This window comes from Balaenoptera physalus (assembly GCF_965194825.1).
Source record: "Balaenoptera physalus genome assembly, chromosome: 1".
NCBI classification, from domain to species: Eukaryota; Metazoa; Chordata; class Mammalia; order Artiodactyla; family Balaenopteridae; genus Balaenoptera; species Balaenoptera physalus.
In genome coordinates, this window is record NC_138882.1 from 101,567,351 (window position 1) to 101,589,224 (window position 21,874).

At 40.4% G+C, this 21,874-nt stretch overlaps 1 protein-coding gene across 17 annotated transcripts in view; it reads left to right on the forward strand.

Annotated features, from left to right (window-relative positions):
• The first annotated feature begins 19,119 nt into the window (after positions 1-19,119).
• The window catches only part of VAV3 (vav guanine nucleotide exchange factor 3), a 521,969-nt gene continuing 519,214 nt past the window's right edge, over positions 19,120-21,874 (forward strand). For 14 of the 17 annotated variants that reach the window (XR_014261053.1, XR_014261054.1, XM_082451935.1 and 11 more), the window contains exon 1: positions 19,120-19,454. Coding sequence is in view for 15 of the 17 variants with exons in the window: in XM_082451935.1 (XP_082308061.1) it covers positions 19,251-19,454 (204 nt within the window). In the remaining 2 variants the exon portion in view is untranslated. The remainder of the gene's footprint in view (positions 19,455-21,874) is intronic. The other 3 variants (XM_082451931.1, XM_082451924.1, XM_082451932.1) reach the window with 2 other exon arrangements.

The window sequence follows — 21,874 nt, forward strand, 5'->3', positions numbered from 1 at the left end:
TCCAGCTTGCTTCCAAAGGCCTGCACAGTGCTCTTCCCCTCGCCCCTCCTCTCTTCTTGAGGGCTGACGTGTGCTGAGTGCACACTCCCAGGCCTGATGCGTGGCCAAGGGACAGCAGTTGTGGGCAGAGTTGTAGACAGAACTGAGGTGTCCACGTTCTTGTGCGTGAGTCCCTGGTGGGGTGGGACAGAGCCAGGGATGTGAAGAGAAGGAGAAGTGGCCCATAGGCTATGGGCCATGGACAGGGGCCAGGCTCATCTCCCTGTACCTCCATGTTTGGTGTGAGTTCTTCATTCTCACCTGACTCTCAGATGATTTTGAAAGTACTTTTGTCAAGGTAGAAGTCTAGAACATATTTTATTCAACAGTTCGTTAGTTTGATTTAAAACTTTTAAGTATTTAGACATATGATGTGTGGCTTCCATCTGTGCTCTTGCTACAGGCTGGCCTGCTCTACCTAAAAAGTATTTTCCTTCTAGTTGACTATACAATTTTATTTTCCGTCTCATGTTATGTGGATTTACTTAAAGCTGGATACCCTTGGATCTAAAAGCAAGATAACATGGTTATAAATAACCAGAATATCTTGGTGCTGGTTAGCTAATTGTGTTTCTAAACAACTTATTGACTTACACACATACATTAAAAATACAAAATACAACTATTGGTGTATATCGTATTAAATGCATAAAGGGAGTTTATAAAACAAATAATAGATTGTATAAATATGAGAAAACCTTAACAGAGTGCTAAGTGAAAAAATGTTCTAAAATAGCATGTACAGTAAGTGGGCACTTTTATTTTTTAAAATATATATATATCATTAGAAAAAATGAAAAGAATGCACACCAAAATGTTAAAGGTCTTTTGGAGATGAAATTCCTGTTTATTTATATTATATATATTTTTAAACTCTCTGGATTGATTATATACTACTTTTGTAAAATTAGATTTAAATAATTATACAGGAGAAAAATATTTGAGAGCTACAGTAGTAAAAGACATTGTTGGGTTTCTTTTCACTATTGATTTTTTGACAATAAAATGGTTATAATTTGTTTTATGTTCCACTCAAAGAAAATCCTTTAACAGGGTCAGATCTGTAGTGCCTGCTAGGTTTCTCCTGAGTTTATACAGTGCATGTTTAATTTAATTTCAGTTTTAAGGAAGGTCAAAGGATCAAATCAACATACATTGAAGGAATAAAGGAAGCTTTTCATTTTATCTCAACCTCTTGTATTGGGGTGTTTGCTTGCTTCTTTTAAATATAAAGACGTTAGTAGACTCAGAACAGATTTCACATGTTGTAAAAGGGTATCAAGATTTCCATCATACCTTATTTATTTTGTGGTCATTAAATGAAATAGTGGAACATTTTCAGATGGGTAATCTTCTGTAATCGTTACGTAGATTTTCCTGAAACTAGGGCAAAGGTTATAAAGATTTGATTTACTGAGCGAATTCTATAGTTCACAGACCCACTAGCCTTTGCATGAGTAGTTAGCATAAACAGATTGTTCATCAGTTTTCTCTTGTTTGTGTTAAGGGGATTAAAATGCTTAGATTTTAAATTTCTTGATTAATTATCTCTATCAACCCCTGGTAGAGTTCATGTGGTTTTCTAAATTGGTGTCATTTTCAGCCATTGTATTTTATTGGCTAAAGAATTTTCTACAACTTGGATTTTCTATGAACATAAAAAGCTTTGGTTCCAAAAAGCACTCGGAAAGTTGTCAAGACAGATGCTTTCCTGTTAGAATCTTAATCCAGCTTACACATTGGAGAGCCAATGAACTAATTAGTTAATGTATTAATCTTAATTATTCAAAAAAAAAGATTTCCCAATTTCTTGAATTATTGCACTATTTAAAACTCTCAGTACTTTCTTCTGAAGCAACAAGTTCTTAGTGAATATTTTTTTATGTGCCTATTACTGTGCAAAGCTGGAAGAGTTGGGGGGAGTGGTGGGCATAAGGCAGCAGGAATTATAAGGAGAAATACGAGTGATGGTGTGTGTTGCAGGCTAACCTGGGGTGTTAGCATCAGACAGAGCTGTGTTTAAATTCTGGTTCTGCTACTTACTGGCACGGTTGTGTGACAGTGGGCAATCTATTTAATCATCAAGCTCCAATAAAAAGCTTAATGAAATCCACCTTCCAGAATAGTAGTGAGCATAATGCATATGAGTATCTGGCACATGGTTGATGTAAGCCAGGGTAGAGGGACAGAACGAGACCTGGCAGGAACACAGTCATGGGGAGGGAAAGGAAGGAGGAAATATAGGGAGTTGAAAATGGACAGCAAACAATTCCCAGTGAGGTTTCAAGGGCCCTTTGTATTCTAAAGACCTTTATTTAAATAACCTTTAACGTTCCTTTTTGGGGATGACTAGTCCTTGCTCTTTAGTCTTTCCTTGTAATCATCACTTTCCAACCCTTTAATCATCGTTACAGCTTTCCTCTGTAGTTTCATGCTTCTCTCTCTGGTTGTGGATACTGGAAGTTTGAACAGTACTCTGTGCCCGTGGAGACAGTAGCATCGCTCTTGCTCTCCTCTTCTCTTTATAATTAGTTGAGAGAAAGAGAAGTGAGCAGCAGATGACAGTTTAAATATACACGCCTAAATATATGTTCCTGACCAAGCGTGCTACAGGGGGCTGGTGCAATAGTGATTGCAAGCTCTTTTAGAATATCTACTGTGTGCCTGGCACTGTTCCAGGTGCTTTACACATATTAACTTGTTAGCCTCACCACAACTCAATCCAGTAGGTATTAATGTATCCCCACTGTATGGACCAAAGTACAGAGAGGTTAGATCACATATCCGAAGTTACAGAACTAGCAAGTGGCAGACCCAGGAGTTGGATGTAGGCAATCTGACTTCAGCCAAGGCACTCATAACCACTGTGCTATGCTACCTCATCCTAGCTGAAGGCAGCAGGTCTTGAGTACTTGGATAAAGAATTTCAAAAATATGTTGGAATTTATACATATTGTATATGAATTCTAACAGGCTAGGTTTGGGAGTGGGAATGGAGTAGTTTCAAGATGAGAGACCATGGCAAATAAAAGGCTGGAGGTGAGATGAGCCGATGGTCTCTGCTGTATTGGGGAATAAGATTGGATTGATGAGTTGGAGCTGAATTATTTCTCAAAATGTAGTATATTATCATCTCTTATTAAGAATCTTTTATAGGATAGGCTATAGGGAACCCCTGAAGATTCAGAGTTAGGAAAGATGTTGAGAAGTGGATATGAAACATAGGAAGAATGAATTAACAAGGTTATAGAGCATGCCTAAGAGGATAAAGTCCAAGTAAGATGAAAAACCAACCAACCAACCAACCAACCAAAAGAGGCTTGATGATAGTTTAGATGAAAACAATGTAGTTAAATCTCATGTTTTTGAGTCTGACGGACTGGGAGAGAGTGTGGGTGCCTTTAGAATCAGAATTTTGAGTTGGAAGGGACTTTGGAAATAATTGAGTCCATTTCATTTAATCAATAGGACAAGGAAAACCAAGACCCAGGAGATTGTCCCAGGTCACGTGGGCAGATGTGGGGGAGTTAGGGCTAGAACCCTGTTCTCCGCCATTGGTCTAGAGTGTTGCCATGATATTGATCTTCTACAGATTGGCTGACATTTGCTAGAATTTACAGCATTGCTTTAGTAAATGGGTGCCATGTGTATGGTCTGTGTGTGAGGCATATGAGGCATTCAGGATCGTACTTTCTGAAGTCATGACCAGCTATGTGACTGAAATGGGAAACTGAGAAGAGGAGTCACTTTGGGAGAAACTTACCAGATCATTTCTTGGTGGGAAAGGCAGAAGAAGGGTGCAGATGATGATTCTGAGCTTACAGTTTCTCTGAATGTAGAAAGAGAATGTCAGTTGTGTTAAAGTTTGTTCTCAGAAGTTAGCAGATTTGGATGAATACTGATTGAAACCAGTGTATTTTGAAGGAAGAGCATTTTTCTTTTCATTTCCAGAGATTCAGATATTATGCATGCAATTTTATTAAGAATTGATATTTATTTTATTAAGAATTGATAATTATTCACCTAGAAACTGTACAAAATTCACTTTTATTTAGAGAGTATGCTAATGAATGATTTTCTCTATATCCTGATAATTTTTTATAACCCTCTGTTGAATTTCTGATACATTTTATCTTTTGAGATAGAGTCAGAGGATAGCAATGTGTAATGTGGCTCTACAGGATTAATTTATTACTTCTACATAGAAGCCTCAGGGTTTAAAACACTTTATAATTTAATATGTATTCCATATTTAATTAAAATCACAAGTTCTATGCTAAAATAAATCAAGATAAGATAATCCATATTAACATGAAAGTTTTCATTTAGCGTGTGTTGGTGGGAATTTGGGCACTGGTTTTTCTTTATGGGAAGGAAAAACCCTTTTTACCTCATGCTGTGAACTTTATAAATTCTCACATGAAAACATATTCCTGATGGGAGCCTAATTGTTGTAAAGCCATGAGAACTACAAATTTGATTGTGTGTTTTTAAATGTATTTCTTTTCTTGACCATTGAGGGAAACTCTCCTTTCTACACTGAAATTAAATCTATCATTTGATCCTTTCCTCTTGTAGCTGATAACATCTCTCTCTTGTTAAAAGCATTTTTTAATAGCAGAGGGGTTGTTTCCTCATCATACAAAATTCATGAAAGATAAGAGAAAAAGAAAACTGAAATAAGGTAGTAACAATTGCCATATAAATTTTTAATAAAAGATTTAAGCTTCTGAGCCTCCTCCAAACTTAGAAAAAGAACAAAGCTTCAAATATAGAACAGCATTTATTTCCAATGATAAACCTCATGTCTGTGGACAATCCTTTTCCCTTGGGAGCCTCAGTAAAGCAAACAATTTACTTTTCATGGGTGCGTCTTAAGAGGAAATATGTTCCTTTTGAAACAATTCATTTGAGAATTATTTAACTTGCATTTTGGTCCTATTATTTTTGTAGCATAAAATAATATGCTTTTTTTCAGAAAATTTTTTTCAGGATTGATTTAATTTACCATGTGTTAATTAGAAAAATTCTTTATAATTTTATAATCAATGTCATTTAGAAGAAAATAATATAAAAGTTGTCTGGATAACTTAAGCAGGGAAGCTACCTAAATGAGAGGTGAAAATATTAGCTCATATATGATTAGGAAAAAATAGAAATGCTTGTTTCTAAAAGGATATGATTAAAAATGTATTCTCACTAAAGTGAAACATTCTCTTTTAATGTATTAGCAAGGCTGAGTAGATATCCTTTTTTTAAAAAAAATTATGTTTTTAATTGAGATATAGTTGATTTACGATGTGTTAGTTGCTGGTATACAGCAAAGTGTTTCACATATGTATATGTGACTAAGAATATGTATATATTCTTTTTCAGATTCTTTTCCATTATATTTTATTACAAGATATTGGATATAATTCCCCATGCTATACAGTAGGAACTTGTTTATTTTACATACAGTAGTTTTTATCTGCTAAGTAGATATCCTTTTAAGTACTGCATTTTTCTTGAAAAATTAATTTCCCTGGTTAAATACAATCCATTTAATTAAAAGTGACAAAACTTGTTTGGTTTTTTAAAAGAGCCTATAAAGTGATTTGCTCTAGCTTTTAATATATGGGTGGGAAAGTGCAAGATGGTACCAGAGAGCCCTGCCAGAATTAAGCCCAGTTCTCTGAGTCTATCACCCCATCCTTCTTGAAATTCTCTTCTGTCTTGATTTCTGAGATACAGTGCAACTTGGATATTGGAGGAAAGAAAGAAGTAAAGTATTTTTTGTGCTGCTTGTAGTCAGAATCGTTGATTTTAAATTTTCTTTTATGGGCTCAGAATTTGTGAAGGGTTTAGAGAGAGGTACAAATGGGGGAAGACTGTTTCTTGGTGGCAGGTGTCACTCTTCCTAGTAGCACCGTACTGAGGCCTCACAGGGTAAGACTGTTTGTTTCAGCAGGTGACAGCATTAGAACTACAAGGGTCACGAGGACTTGGGAATGAGGGTTGAACCCTGAGGTGTAATAGCAATGGGGGATCAGGAGTAGTTGGTGTCTTTGGTATTAGCAGAAAGAGAGGCTATTCAGGGGACTGGGGTTGTGATGCCACTGGCCCTGTGGCAATTTAACTGAATGTGGACGCCTTCAAAATCAGAAGGTCTGATGCTGTCCTTAGCAGGTAGAGGAGAAAGTACAGCTTTGAGTTCAAATGTATGCATAGCCAAAAAGGCAATGGCAGCAAGAGCACATGCAATTGATACAGTTAGGAAGTCTGCTTTATTTTGGATGAGTACACTCATAAATCATTAGTCATTGAGCAAAGTCAGAGGGAGACTGTCAACTCCATGAAGATAAAGATTTTGTCTGTCTCATTTACCACGGAATCTCCAGCATTAGAAAAGATGGGTGATCAATAAGTACTTAGTTAATAAATGACTTAATTGTCACAGACCAATTTGGAATCCTAGGAGGGGAACAAATGGACTCAGATAACTAAAATAAACTCCTAAAGCAGAATTGAGATGCCAGCTCTATTGTAGATTTCCTAATTGCCGGGGAGGAGGGATTACGGCTCAACAAGACCACACCTATAAGACACCTATGGAATAGGCCTAAGTGAATATTTTGTGAAACATGTATAGTTTACCATTGAGCTGCTTTGATTATTTTTTGCTAATTTCTTTTATCTTCTTCAGTCCAAATTTGAAAAGACATTTTTAACGCTCTGTAAGTCGGATATATTGAATGAGGGTTGGCCCTAACTGATTATCTGGAAGTCACTACAGAAGCTATATGTCAGGGCTTTCTACCCACTTAGCACCAGTCAGGGGCAGTTTTATAATGGGCGACCTCCCAGGAACTAATGTTGAAGTAGTCCTCCAGTGGACACTGACCTGGATTGCGATAATTCAGTGACAGCCCCACTGGGATGTCCATAGTGCCACTAACGATTTCTTCTCTAGCTTTTCTTTTTCTCTACTTCCCTCACTGTGAGCGGTCTCCTGAATCTCATTCTAAGTTTCCCGTGAGCCTTTCCCTTGATTTCCTATCTATCTCTGTTTCAACTATTCCCTATGCTGATGACTCTCAACCCTAACATTCCTACCCTAATTCTCACCCAAACACTGATCTCCTATCTTCTGATGTCTTCAGTAAAACTCATTTTGATATTCCTCAGTTCTTTTAACTACCCAGTTACGAAACCTCAGAGTCCTTCTTAACTCTTCCCTCCATGTTGTCCCCACCAAGTTCAGCTGACTCTATAAAATGCTCCACAGCCACTCTCAAGTCTTGATTCTTTTCATCTTATGCCCAATTCAGTGCAATAAGTTCTTGTCTGGTCACCCAGATTCCTAAGTTTATCTTTTCCAAACATACTGCGGCCAGAGTTTTCTTCCTGAATTCCCACTTTGACCATATTTCTCTCCTATTCAAAAATTCCCAGTGGCTTCTTGTTACCCCTATTCTATCTTGCCTTTGAGAACCTCCAAGATCTGGCCCCTCAGACAATCCCATACTGCCTCCTGATATGATCTTTCTGGTCCAGCCAGCCCCCTTTTTTTTTCCCCTAGTCCTCCAAAAATAATTTGTTTGTTTGAATGCTATGTTTTTGCTCATATTACTCCTCACTTGTAAAGTCTTTTCTTGCTGAGGGTTTAGGTCAAGTCTTAACCTCTTCCATAAAGACTTTTAAATGGTTTCATTCTTCTTTGATCTTCCACTTTCTGATTCATTAATATGCTTATTATTTATGCCATGTTTTTGGTCACAGGACATTTTGAAATATTTAACTATTAAATATGTCTATTTCATCTTCTCTATTATACACACTTAAAAAACAATAATATGCATTTATTTCTTTATGCATGTTTTAGTCCTCAACCTGGTGCTATATGAATATAAAGGAGCTCAATAAATATTTATGGACTTGATGAATACAGCTATGGTTTAATGGAAAGCAAACCCTATTTGGAGCTGCATATTTTGGATTTGCTTCTCAGCTCTGCTGCTCCCCAGCTAAGTGACAATGAGAAAGTCATGAAACCCCACAGGTCGTCAAATTTTATTATTTTAAAGAATCACCTGGATATTTCATTCAATAGACATAGAAATTATAGCATCACAGAGCAAAATCTGAACAACTGAAAAGATACTCCTTTGGTTGATAACTGTTGAAACTGGTGATGAGTACATGGGGGTTTAGTAAAAGTTCTTTCTACTTCTATATAGGTTTGAAAATTTTCATAATAAATGGTCATCTTCATCACCCTGGAGCACTAGTAAAAAATGCAGAAATTCTGATTCAACAGATTCCTAGATATGCCCCATAAATTCTGATTTAGTGCTTTGAGATGAGATTCAGGAATCTTGTTTTTTATAGTCAGGCTATTGTCAACATTGCTCTATCTCTCTGAACCTTTTTCCTAACCTGTAAAATTGGGACACAACATCTTCTCTACAGATCTACTGTAAGTGAAATAAGATGTGTAAAACATGTAGTTCAGTTCCTGGCTCAAAATCAGAAGTCCAGTATATGTTTAAAGTAACAGAATCCTGAGACCTCCCTGGTAGTGCAGTGGTTAAGAATCTGCCTGCCAATGCAGGGGACACGGGTTCGAGCCCTGGTCTGGGAAGATCCCACATGCCGCGGAGCAACTAAGCCCGTGTGCCACAACTACTGAGCCCGCATGCCACAACTACTGAAGCCCGCGGGCCTAGAGCCCATGCTCCACAACAAGAGAAGCCACTGCAATGAGAAGCCCGCACACCAGGACAAAGAGTAGCCCCCGCTCGCCACAACTAGAGAAATCCCGTGCGCAGCAACGAAGACCCAACACAGTCAAAAACAAATAAATAAATAAATTTATTTAAAAAAAAACCAGAATCCTGCACCCTTCAAGAAGGACTCCTGCTCTGATAAATGGCCAATGACCATTTATAACCCTGAAGATGAATTTAGGCAACCAACGCCAAGAATAAAAAGAATTTAAAAAGTGAAAGAATTTAAGAGTAGTACTGACACATCCTCTCTTCTTTATGCTCTGCTAAGTGATTTGACCTCTTCTTGGAATGAACTGCAACCATATTTAATTTAAAGAGCTCAGAGATAACAAACTGTCAATAATCAGGGTATTTCATGGATGGTCTCACTAGACTGGTGACTAAGCTAATTTTCAACAGCTGGAAGAGCTTATCTCTCTCACACAAATCGTGTATAGTTCAGCCATTATGGAGAAAATCGCTTTGAAAAACAAACTACCCCTTCTAGAGTGAAGTATGATTTAGGCTTATTGAAAAAGAATTCTGAGACTTCTATAAGCATATTTTTATTTTAATGACATTTTTGTTTATAGTAATTGCTTATTAATAACTAAATAGATAACATTTACCACCACAATCGCACTAGATATTTTATCTTCTTTAGCACTTTTGGAGTAATTTTGTTCTTTAATTGAATGAATCATACCATTTCTGAGCTATATTTGTCCTCTATCTTCAGCCACTACTACCCCTTAAACCTTCACTTTACTCCTTCTAGACTTCTTCTTAGACTCTTCTCCAAATTTTTTAGAGAAAACTGTTTCAATAATGTAAAATCTAGGCAACAGAAGGTTAAATATGCACAAGAACGCTGGAAATAACATGAAAACTTTTTGTAGCTTAAGACTAGAGGTAGAACTGTCTATAATAATAGGTCCGAGACCACTTATTCACTTGTTCATTCATCCAATAAATATTTAGTGAGTTCTTGGGAATTCCCAGATGAACTAGACACTGTATTTCCTTAAGGACTCCTCTTAAAACCAACCATAAGACAAGGTAGAAATGACACTGGTGGGGATGGGTGAATGGTGGTGGTGGTGAGGCAAGGGTGAGGTTGTCGCTCATTACCAGGGAGGGCGCTCTGAGGAGGCAGCCTTTACCTGGGCTTGCCAGAGTCTGATGCGGACAGAGAGAGATGCCTCAGCCTAACTGAACCCTCCCACCCACTCATCATGTGCATAGGCTACAGATCTGGCTTAGGTTAGAGCCACATTTTGTGGCCATGGAGCATAGCAAGGCTTACATAGCTGTAGGAACTGAGTCCACAGGCAACACTAATTTAACAACTTCTCTCGTTTGCCACAGTGTGTAACTTGAATGAGATGCCAGTTTAGATTTAAATCCAGCTGCAAATTGACCATTGCTTAGCTCATTCCTGAAAGATCCTTCGAAGAAGTGGAATTCAGGGCTAGGGTCTTCTCCAGTTCATCTGCAGAGTATGAGAATACTGTGGAGAACTTCTGGGTAGAAAAACTAGAGGGAAAGACAGATCAAACATAGACAATATCTTTAAACCTATATCTCCTTTGAATCTGTTTTTGCAAGCAGCAAAAATATTATCTCTATCTTTAAATGCAGGGAAGTGAAAAAGGGTAGTTAAATCTGATTTCAAAAAAAATTAGATTATTATGTAAGAGACACATGAGTCTTTCTTCACTGATACTAGTTTCTGGCTCTTTAGAGGTAAACACTTTTTAATCTATAAAGAAACTATTGCCACTTCCATATATACTCTAAAAGGCGTTGCTAAAGAACTTTTAATCTCTGAATGTGAGAGATGTGATGAGAATGAAAAAGCAATTATGAGGCAGATATCTGCCATAAAATGTCTAAACCGGATGTGGTAGCGAGGAAAGACCTTTCTGTTCATCCTCATTCCAGGGCTGGAGACCCACTGGCTTTGGGTCGGCAGAATGTCTCCTTTTCCTTTTCCTAAAGATTGAACTGGTAGCTTCAGTGGAGGTGTAAGGCCACAGCCATCCAGCATCCACATGCAGATCGCAGCGCGCAGCTAGAAAGAGAAATGTCAGCCAGCGGCCACATCTTCCCAGGCACTTTCACATAGAGACAGATCAAAATGAAAGGCACTGATAGGCAGCCAGCAGCAACATCTCATTCACTTTGATTCAAGTAACTCAATTCCCCATCAGTGTGATGGAGAGAGGTTGGGAGACCACAGCCCTTGTGCTGGTATTGATCACTCCTTTTCCCCAGTGGCCAGCACCCGCCCCTCTCCCATTGTATTACGAGAAATCTGAACCATTTTGTGCTGAAGCAGGGTAGCTTGGGAGATGAGTGCTGATACAGGAGGAGGGGGATTTTGTTGTGAATTACCTCGATTAGTCAGGATTTTCAGCACTTTGGAGTTTTTAATTAATGCCATCAACTCTTTTTGCTTCATCGAATTGCATCAGTGTCAACATTTTTGGGCCTGGGGGCACCCCAGAAGTTATTCCTGGTTCCTGTTACTTAGAGTAATTAAGTAGACAGAGAGAAAGGGACATAAAGGTGGAGATAGCAGGATTCTAGAAGATAATAGACTTCATTTAGCTGGCTGCTCTTCTAGGCCTACGGCAGACCTCAAGAAAAAGGTATTCTGTGTTTGGTTTATCTAGCAATCCTAGCTCGGTACGTGTTCATAAGTTTACTCTAGTTTCAACCACTATAAGCAGTTGATATTAAATATGAAAACAGCATCGCACAGAAAAATCTGGGGTCTCTGTGCCAACTGTAATATCCTTGCCTTGTAGTGTTAACTAAATTTTCACAGAGATTTAGTATGGAACCCTGTGTCACTTTCATTCTGTATCCTCACATAAAATTCAAAAGAGTGTTTTGCACTTAGAAAGTGCTAAATATTTATTAAATGTGGTAGGAAAATCAGATTTGATATATTGGCAGGGTTTTTGTTTTTGTTTTTTGGTAATGGACAGTAATCTCCCCTCTACCCTTTTTTTTGGAAATGATTGTTCTTCCTATATTGTAATGACATTTGAAATATACAAAAAGTACTTGTCCTATTTTCTTCAGGTCTACCAATTTCATCCTCTTCTCTCTTTAAAATAATCTGAATTATTACTGTTCTCTCAGAGCCACCCTCTGTAGACTTGCTTCTTTCTTTCTTATATCCTAACACTATGCTCTGATCTAAACAGCCCTGAATTTTAATTCCTGAAATATGTCAGCGAGGGGTGAAAACAAAGTTAGCAGAACACATGAGTTATTTCCTAAATCTAGGAACTTTCTGTAAGAACAACTTAAAAGTTATAGCCAGCAACAAACCAAACAGTTTGAAACAGAAATAATTATTGTGTTTTCATTCGGATCAGATATGGTGTTCTTTTAGTGCTGCCAGTGTCCCCCTTTTGTGTTTGGGCAATAAAAACCAGATTATGATTTTATAGGTAACCTGATGCCACGATTACAGAATGGAACGTAAACTGTCTACAAATACATGAATGTGAGAATGTCTGTGTGTGCACATGTGTGAGGTTAATAAGGCAATGAGGTTTCCATTTTGGTGCTTTTTATTTTTTTAATTTTTTAATAAATTTATTTATTTATTGGCTACGTTGGGTCTTCGTTTCTGTGTGCCGGCTTTCTCTAGTTGCGGCGCGCAGGGGCTATTCTTTGTTACGGTGCGCGGGCTTCTCATTGCGGTGGCTTCTCTTTGTTGTGGAACACGGGCTCTAGGCACGCAGGCTGCAGTAGTCGTGGCGCACGGGCTTAGCTGCTCCGCGGCATGTGGGATCTTCGGGGACCAGGGCTGGGACCCGTGTCCCCTGCACTGGCAGGCAGATTCTCAACCACTGTGCCACCAGGGAAGCCCCTATTTTGGTGCTTTTTAGCATTCTCATGTCAGTTCCCAGAAAAGCTGGTTAACCTTTTTATTAAATCACTCCCGTCTTGTCAAAATGAGTCTGATGATCAAAAAAGATACCTACAGGTTTTCTAAACCACAGTGTTTCAAAACCTGATGTTAGTCTGAAGCATAACAAAACACAACAAAATAAAACAAAAGGGTTATATTAGAAAAAAAGAAATGGAATGCTTAACATTTTAAAAATTAAAAAAATAGAATATTTAAGAATAAAAACAAAGCGTTAAAATAACATTACTTTACCAAACAGATTTAGATTCTTTTCCTGATAGATGAATAGCAGTAGGGGGGGAATGTCATTTATGTAAATATTAAAACTGTACTTTAGTCATGAGTTTGCACAGGTGTGGAGCATCTAAAGTTGGTTATGTATAAAGCCATCTCATTGCAGTCTGCTCTTGGGAATCTCTGTATAAATCTCCAGGGAGGCAGAATGGCATCATGTGTGGATGTGTCGATCACATGTGGATCTTGGCATTAGGGTGCTTGGGCTCCAATGCTGGTTCTGCCACTTGCTGGCTGCTTGCATTTAGGAAAGATAGCTGAGCTTTCTTAGCCTGAGTTTCCTCATCCCTAAAATGAGGTAAATAATTGTACTTACCTCAGAGACGTTGAGAATCAAATAAAACAATGCATAGAATGTTCAATAGCTAGCTGTCAGCGCTCATAATATCTCAGTAAATAATAGCTGTTGTTGTTGTTATCTGCTTTCAGGCATGAGGTATGAATTTAACTAGATGTTAACTTTTCCAGGGAGTTTTCAGTTGTGTGATAATGGATTTCAATTGTTAAAGAAAATTTAAACAAAAATCAGGGGGCTTTTTAATACTCCTGTACTCTCTTCACATGGATAAAGCCAATCAGTCCTGCAGAATTGCTTTATTTTCCTAAGGACATTGTTGGTGGCAGGAATAAATCTGGGTGAAATGTGGAAATGGTAAAGGGAACTTTAGCCTTGCTGCTCTCCTCTCCCAGCATTACTGTCATTGTATGATTTGCATCTTCTTCATCTCATTCATCCCTCCCTCCCTCTCTCCCTCTCTCCCTCCTTTCTTCCCTCCCTCCCTCTATATTTATCCCCTACTAGGTGCTAGGCATTGGAGATGTGACATGAATTAGATACAATCCCTGTTCCCAAGGAGCTCACAGGAGGGTCATGGTGCGGGTACAGGGAAGATGGTGGTAGTTGTGGTGTCAGACAAAGAGATAATTATTCTGCAAGGAACTTAGTATAATGATTGAGATATGCATAGAATTTGGAAACAGGAGCACCAAGGACTTCCCACAAAAGTTTCCTTACATTGGATTTTAATATTCACCATTGCAGTGTGAAGAGCTCTCTCTTTGACAGTTTGTTTATATCAACATGCAAATGAAATTGAAATGTTTCCCAAATTAGATTAAGACCTTTATTTACTCACAGGAATACATAACTATTTAGCTTTTCCCTGTAAGTTCGACCTTCTCAGTCATCTTTAAAGCATAATGTGTACATGAGTCACAGCTAATGTTTAACAATGGATGAATGTCTAAGCAGGGTTTGAGGGGTACAGCATGTTTAATTGAACCAGATTCTGAGACGACCCAGCTGAGGTGCAATTAACTTGGTGAATTAAACCTTTGGAGCCTCATTGTGTGTGTGTGTGTGTGTGTGTGTGTGTGTGTGTGTGTGTGTGTCCCACAGAGAAAGGGGGAACAGTTGTATTTTCATTTATTTGCACATTAGTTACCTAATTAGTCCATCCCTTGTAACAAAAAGACTTAGGGTCATGTTCTTATGGTCCTTTTTAAGCTGTTTCTTTGGAAGCTGTTTGTGTCATAAATTATTTCTAGTAAATTAATTTTGTTAGATTCTAAGTGACATCTTGAAAAAGGGCCATTATTTTCATTGTTGTTGTTCTTATTACTATCAGGACTTAAACAGGTCAGAAGAGAAAAAAAATCCTGAGATCCTAACAAGATCCTGCTCAGTTGTACCTAAAAATCTTTAAGTTCACACTGAATTGGGAACATTTATTAAAAGAATGATTGCTATAGAATTCCCAATCTACCCCCATCCTATCTTCACAACAGCTTTGTGGTATTTATTTATTTATTTTTGTTGCATCAGTTTTTATTTTTATTTTTATTTTTTTTAACATCTTTTTTGGAGTATAATTACTTTACAGTGGTGTGTTAGTTTCTGCTGTATAACAAAGTGAATCAGCTATATGTATACATATATCCCCATATCCCCTCCCTCTTGCGTCTCCCTCCCTGCTTCCCTATCCCACCCCTCTAGGTGGTCACAAAGCACCAAGCTGATCTGCCTGTGCTATGCGGCTGCTTCCCACTAGCTATTTTATATTTGGTAGTGTATATATGTCAATGCCACTCTCTCACATTTAAAGCAGTATCAAATTACTAGAAAGTTAAAGCCTGCATCCCTAATGTTTATGTGAAACCAACCAACATTTGATTGTAGTTGAAGAAAATTAACCTAACAGACGGAGAGGCGGATTTCAGTTTGCAGTATACAATATTTATTTTTTTGTTTTTTTAATTCTTTCCTATACTGATTTATCTTCACTATGCTTCAAAATGATGTACCTCTTTTGTGTCATAAATTAAGAAGTAAATAAGGAATAAGAAATTTGGGTTTCTCAATTTCTTCATGGTAGATAAATCTTAGTGCTTTTCTAAACTTAGGAGTTGAAAGAATAAGAAGAATAAAATGGTAAGGATTGAGCGACAACACAGATTCTAGCAAGCAGTGGATTTACGTGGCTCTCACCAGCTTTACTTCAGTCATTTGGTACATTAGGACTGAGGCATAATCTAGTGAATTTTCTAATCCTTACTTTTCTGATTATGGTGTAATTTTGAACATGGAAAGAGACCTAGAATGTGACATCCATCATTTATTGTCTTTCCTGCAGCTCAGGATGCCACCCATCCCATTTTCCATTTGTATAAAGTATAGGGCTGAGACAAAGATCCAAACCGCAGAGCCATGCTGGAGAGGAGCAGGTTGCCTGCTATGCTGGAGGGTCCAGAAACACTAACGAGACACACAGGAAGCAGCAGACCTTCCTTTCATGGGGCCCTGATACCTGGTGAAACAAATACCGGTGTGAATGCTTCCTGATCTTTTTGCTCTACCAGGAAGAGAGAACCGAGGGAGTAAAAAGGGGCAACATAGCTCATTTGTTCATTCATTTACTCGCTCAACTAACATTTATTGAGTGCTCGTGGTGCACCAAGCACCAAGGTTGGTTCTGGGAATTTGAAGATGAATAAGTTATCACTCCTGCCTTCAAGGTGTTTCAGTCTAGCAGGGAGAAAGACATTTAAACCAGTAATTAAACTTGCTAAGGTAATTATTACAATGGGGAGCAGTTTCGAACAGAAACAGCATAGCTGTGAAGGCCAATGAAACTCAGGCTGTTACTGAGCTTTGTAACCAGGAGCAAGGTGATTAATGCCTTTCATCTTGGTTCTTCATCTATGGTGGTGGTGGTGGTGATTTCCTCTTACTTGCAGATAATGTACTTGAAGTGCTCAGTAGAGGGCTTGGCATTCAGTAAATGGTAGAGTGTGGATGTGCTTCAGGTGCTCACGTAGGCCTGCAGGGCAGTGGGACCACTGAGTCCCGACTCTCATGTCATGTGTGCAAGAATGGCTTTCATTGGAACACTGGGGCCCTGGAATGACAAGGAGGTGCCACTGACAGAATTTAGTACCCTATCACTCAACTTATCGTTGTCATTAGGTTGTAAGGTTTTAAAGGAAGGACCACAGATGACAGCTCAAAAAAGCCCATTGCCATTTTTGTTCTCATTTGAATTTCTGACACTAATGTCTTCCACATGACTCAACTTTTGCCACTGAGCTCCTTGTTTACTTGAAGATGCTTGCACTTCCACCAGCCTCCTTCTCTTCTAGGCCTTCCTTATATTTTCCTGTTGTCCTTCTCTCCACTCTCTGGTTTACTGTACTTGAGAGATATTATGTTTTGAAGTTATATTTTTAATATATATATTATATGTCAGATATGTAATATATATAAATTATAAAAAGTTAAATAGAATTTATTAGGTCATTGCTGCCTTTTTGTGAACTAAAAGCTATTGGTTAATGTTTATTGAGTTCTCACTAAGTGATAGGCATCGCATATCTTGGCATTATTTCAGTGCTTCTCAGACTTTAGTGTAAATATATGTCACCTGGGGATCTTTTTAAAATGTAGGTTTTGATTCATTTGGTGTGGAGGTAGGACCCAAGAGTCTACATTTCTAACAAGCTCCTGGGTGATGCTGTCAGTCCGTAAACTGCATCTTGAATAGCAAGGCACTGTATCATTTGATCCTCACAGCAACACTATGAGGTGAATATTATTTTTCCCATTTTACATATGTGGAAACTGAAGGTTAGAGGAATTAGATCATTTTCCCAAGGTCATGTTGCTAGAAACTTGCCATGCTCAGACTCTAAACCCAGATCTGCCTCCTGATATATATCGTTTGGGCTTTGGAAGTGTCCTACAACACCCAAAGGTGATCTGATGCTACCTGAAACAAAATTTATATTTTTGTTGACTATTTCTTCCTTTTTTATGAAACTTCTTTGTTAATTTGATTTCTGTTTATGCAGGACCTTGTATTAATAGCGATTCAGATGTGTTAGATTTTGTTTCTAAAGATCATATGTAAAGTTTATTTTATTTTTTAAATTTAATTTTTATTTTATATTGGAGTATAGTGGACTTACAAGGCTGTTCGTTTTAGGTGTACAGCAAAAAAGTTTTGTATGATTTATTTGCCAAAATTAGGTACAGGTTAGGAAACATTGTACCATTGATGCAATCTGGTTTGAACACAAGAGGAAGTTGCTGGGGAAGGATCAGCGTGAGGAAAGGAAATCCTCAGGCTGATTTATTGTTTAATGCTCAGTGTACACAGTGTGCTACGCTTGTCACAGGCTAGTGGGAAAGGACACAGCCCCTGTGCTTAACAGATCAGATATACTTTTAAAAATAACATTTTGACCTGCTTATAAGATTAATATGGTTCACAGTAGAAAATTTGAGCTACAGAAATGTAATAGTAAAATAAAAAAATGATCTAAAATCCCACCAAGTGATTTCATATTTTATTTTTATTTTCAAAATTTAAAAGAATATATCTCTAAACGGTGACCCAGGACCACATTTACAGAGAGCAGCAAGAGTTCAATGTGGCAATATATTGCGATAAATAATTTAAACACTATTTTTGGTTTTGAGGGGCAGTGGGAGTAAAAGGGGCAGTTAGGAGTTCCCCCAAAGTTTAAGAAATGAGAATGCGCTGCTCAGCCAGCACTAGAGCTCTCGGGTCCTGTTCCACTAAGGGGTCCCAAAGCTTAGCCCAACCGGTGCAGCTGAAGACTGAGATTAATTGCGCTCAAACCCGGGCCCGTCGCCGACGCATGCGCAGTGTGGCCGCCGTGGCTCCGTGGGCGTTTCACAGGCCTATTCCTCTCCGGCAGGTTTTTGTGCTGTCAGCTGAAGGGCTAGGACTGCGACGCCGAGCAGTTCCGAGCCTGAGAGGGCAGAAGGAAACCATCTCTAAGTGAAAAACACATCGCGTCGAAATAGGCTTGGGGTGGGGGGCGGGGAAGGGTTTCAGCAGGCGTCTCCACACACTCACTTTAAGGTGCCAAAACATCTTTACAAGCAACTAACTTGGAGGAACAGGAACTATCTGTGGGAAGAGAATTTAGAGGGTGGAAAGGGGTGAGGGGGTAAGGATCTCTGTAACTTTAAGCGTTGCGTTCTCAATATACCCTTTGCCTTTTTTTTTTTTTCTTTTCCATTTGTCTGGGGAGTCCGGATGCCCCAATTAATCCTTGGCTCCTCTCGGACCCTTTAAAAACTGCCCTTGCCGTTTAGGAGGTCGTAACAGGAGCCCCCACCGGATTACATTGTTCAGACGCACTCTCCCCAAACCGGGAAGGCGTCCGGAGAGAAGATCCCCGGACGCCTGGGGCTGGGTGAGCTCCGCCAACCTGAAGGCTCGTGGTAGGCGGGGGCCCTGGGATCCCCTTGGCCGCCGCCGCCCCTCTCCTCTCCCCTCCCCTTCCCCGCCCGGGCCGCCGACCCCAGGCCAGGGCGGCGCGCGCTCTCCCACCCGCGCCTCTGGGGACTCGCAGACGGCAGCGAGACTGGCCGGCGCGCTGGGCATGCTCAGTCGCCCGGCGCCGGGCTCGCGAGTCGGAAGCCTGTGCTCGGTCGCCGCCGCCGAGCCGGCCGGGGCGCACGAAGAGCGCGCGGGACTCGCTGCAGCGGCGGGCGGGCGGCGGCGGACCCGGGCCGAGACCGGAACCAAGCCCCACGCGAGGCCCCCCATCCGCCTGCCGCGGCTCCTGCCCCCTCGCACAGTCGTACACTCGCAGGGAAGGGGCCGACCGCGGCTGGCGTCGGGGAGGCGGAGGAACCGCGGCGGCCGCCGCTGCATCCTCGCCGCCGGCCCCGGCCCGGCAGCGTCCCGGAGCCGTCGGGCATGGAGCCGTGGAAGCAGTGCGCGCTGTGGCTCATCCACTGCAAGGTGCTGCCCGCCAACCACCGGGTGACCTGGGACTCGGCGCAGGTGTTCGACCTGGCTCAGACCCTCCGCGATGGAGTCCTGCTCTGCCAGCTGCTCAACAACCTCCGCGCGCACTCCATCAACCTGAAGGAGATCAACCTGAGGCCGCAGATGTCCCAGGTAAGGAGGCCGGCGCGGGCGCCTCCGCCTCCAGCCGGCATCTCCCATTAAATCAGCCGGCTAATTTCTTTGTGTAAATGCAGACATCTAGGTGCGTTCGGTTTCCCCTGCCTCGCAGCCTTCTGCTTTGCGGACCACTTCGGCTTCTTGTACCTTGGCTTGAGATGGTTTAGCTCTTTAGCTGAAGGCTAGAGCCCTGCGTCCTGAGACGGTATGAGGATTTCGTAAGGGCTTTCTGCGAGGCGGGAACAAGCTGTCTTAGGATGCCCTGCACCTACCTGTGTGTGTGTGTGTGTGTGTGTGCGCGCGTGTGTGTGGCGGGAGGCAACGAAAGGAATTTGATCCAGCTCTTTTATAGTAACGATGGAGAGGCGTGAAAGGAGCTGATGGGGGTAACTTTGCCTTTAGTCTGTTCTTTTGCTTTGCGTTTCGTCCCCATGTTTTCTTGAAAGCGGAACCATGACATAAAAAGGACTCTAGGAAGTGGAGGGCGTTCCGGTACCGTTATCTGTACAGGAATGAAACTGGCCAAAGGGCGGAAAAGGGATCACAGCAAGGCGGCTGCCCCGAAAGCCCCCGGAGCTTGTGGCCAGCTGGCAAGCTACATGGTTGGGTTTATAGCTAGTCTTAAGCCATGTGAGAAGGAGCAAGTCCAGTCTGTCCCAGCAGCGACAGGAAACGAGAAGTTTCGCTCCAGATTCCGCTTTCCTTCATTCAGTGGTTGCTCAGGTGGTGTGGTGCACTCTTGGCTCCTGTGGCTGGAGCCTTTCCTGGAGGTGCCTCTTTGAGGGGTTAAAAAATGCAACTCCGGAAGGCTGTGTGCACCCTAGAGTAAACTCAAAAGTCACAACTCAGTGGAATGGTAGTTTCTTGGTCCCGTCAGAAAGTTTGCATGCAGAAAGCTGTTAAACACAAGTCAATACATCTGTTTTCTCTTTCAGAATGTAAAAAACCACTTTCAACTTAAAAGGGAGAGGAAAGAGTCCCTTCCATGACACACTTTACCACTAATCCTGAATGATACAGAGCCTCAGCTATTTAGCAACCAGAACAGTGCCTTTTACAACGGAACTGACTTTATATAACGAATAATTATGTTTCTAAAGTTAGGGCACACACATTCCTCTCTTCTTGATGTCAGCGTCTCATCAGGGCCCCTCTGAACCTCAAATTCTGCATCCCTTGTCTGTCTACCTTCAACCTGTTGGTTAGTGGTCCCCAAGAAAGAACAGGCTTGTAAGTGGTGAGAGCCATATGGTTTTAGAAGTGAGAAAATTTATTTTGTACTCTCCCATGAGCCTGGGTGGTGACTGCTGACTCCACGGACCACTTAAGTGTTGTCCCAATTCAGGATATCCTGCCCAAGGGTTTAACAGACATTTCCATTAAGCTGGGAGTTGCTGCTCTCAACAGAGTTCTGTAGGAAGCTGCAGGTGATTATCCAGTCTGCAGATTCCCATTTTCCATCTGGCCTATGGCCTCAGGATGCCTTGGCCCACCAGCAGGGAGTACAGTACTTTGCTCATGTCCTGAAACTTCAGTTGCCCGGAACCCCTAGGGGCTGTTCAGTAAGTTGTTCTCAATAATGAAGTATTCTGGACAGCTGAGGATCTCCCTATTTCAACCTTCTAACCTTTACTTGAATTGTAACAATGGATACAATTTTTTCAAATTTTTTTTGTTTGCTCTTTCTTCTCCTTGTAGAATATAGTAGATGTAACTTAATCTTTTTGATGACAAAGGATTGTCATTAAAAGCGTCATTAATGAAAATTGAGCACATATGCTGCTCTAAGAACTCTATTCCCTACTGGGAGTACCACAATGAACACCTCAGGATCCTTGCCCTAAAGGAATTATTACACTGTTCTATCATATAAGCCATCAGGTTATAATGAACTAAACATCTGAATGACCTTCCTTAGGCTGTTGTGCTTTTGGGTTCTTAACCCTGAGCTTTCTGGTTCCAAATTCAGTGCAGTAATTTTCTGTGAGTGCGGGCTTCTCCCAAAAGTGAACCGTGGAAAGTTAGTACCTGAATATGGTGATGTCTCTTTTTGTTGCCTTCTTGATTCTTGGCCACATTGCAGAGAGATAAGGTTTCTGAACAGCTGAGTGCTGGACAGGTGAGCTTGTATTATAGAGGTTGTCCTTAAATCCTTAAATGAGACTTAGTGCATGTTTTGGTTAAATAATTCATTGATGTATTTAACATGCCTACAGTGACCAGCAGATACTATGCACTTAATAGGTGTTCACTATTAGCAAAATTACTTAAAACATTTTTTTCTCCTATTGTCACATTAAGAGTAATAGGTTACAATCAAAGTTTTAAAACAGTTTCAAGGTCTACAAGTTCCTTTGGGCTGACATCTCTATTTCTGCCTCTAACTACTCATATCTTTCTTGGTGAAGGTTCTG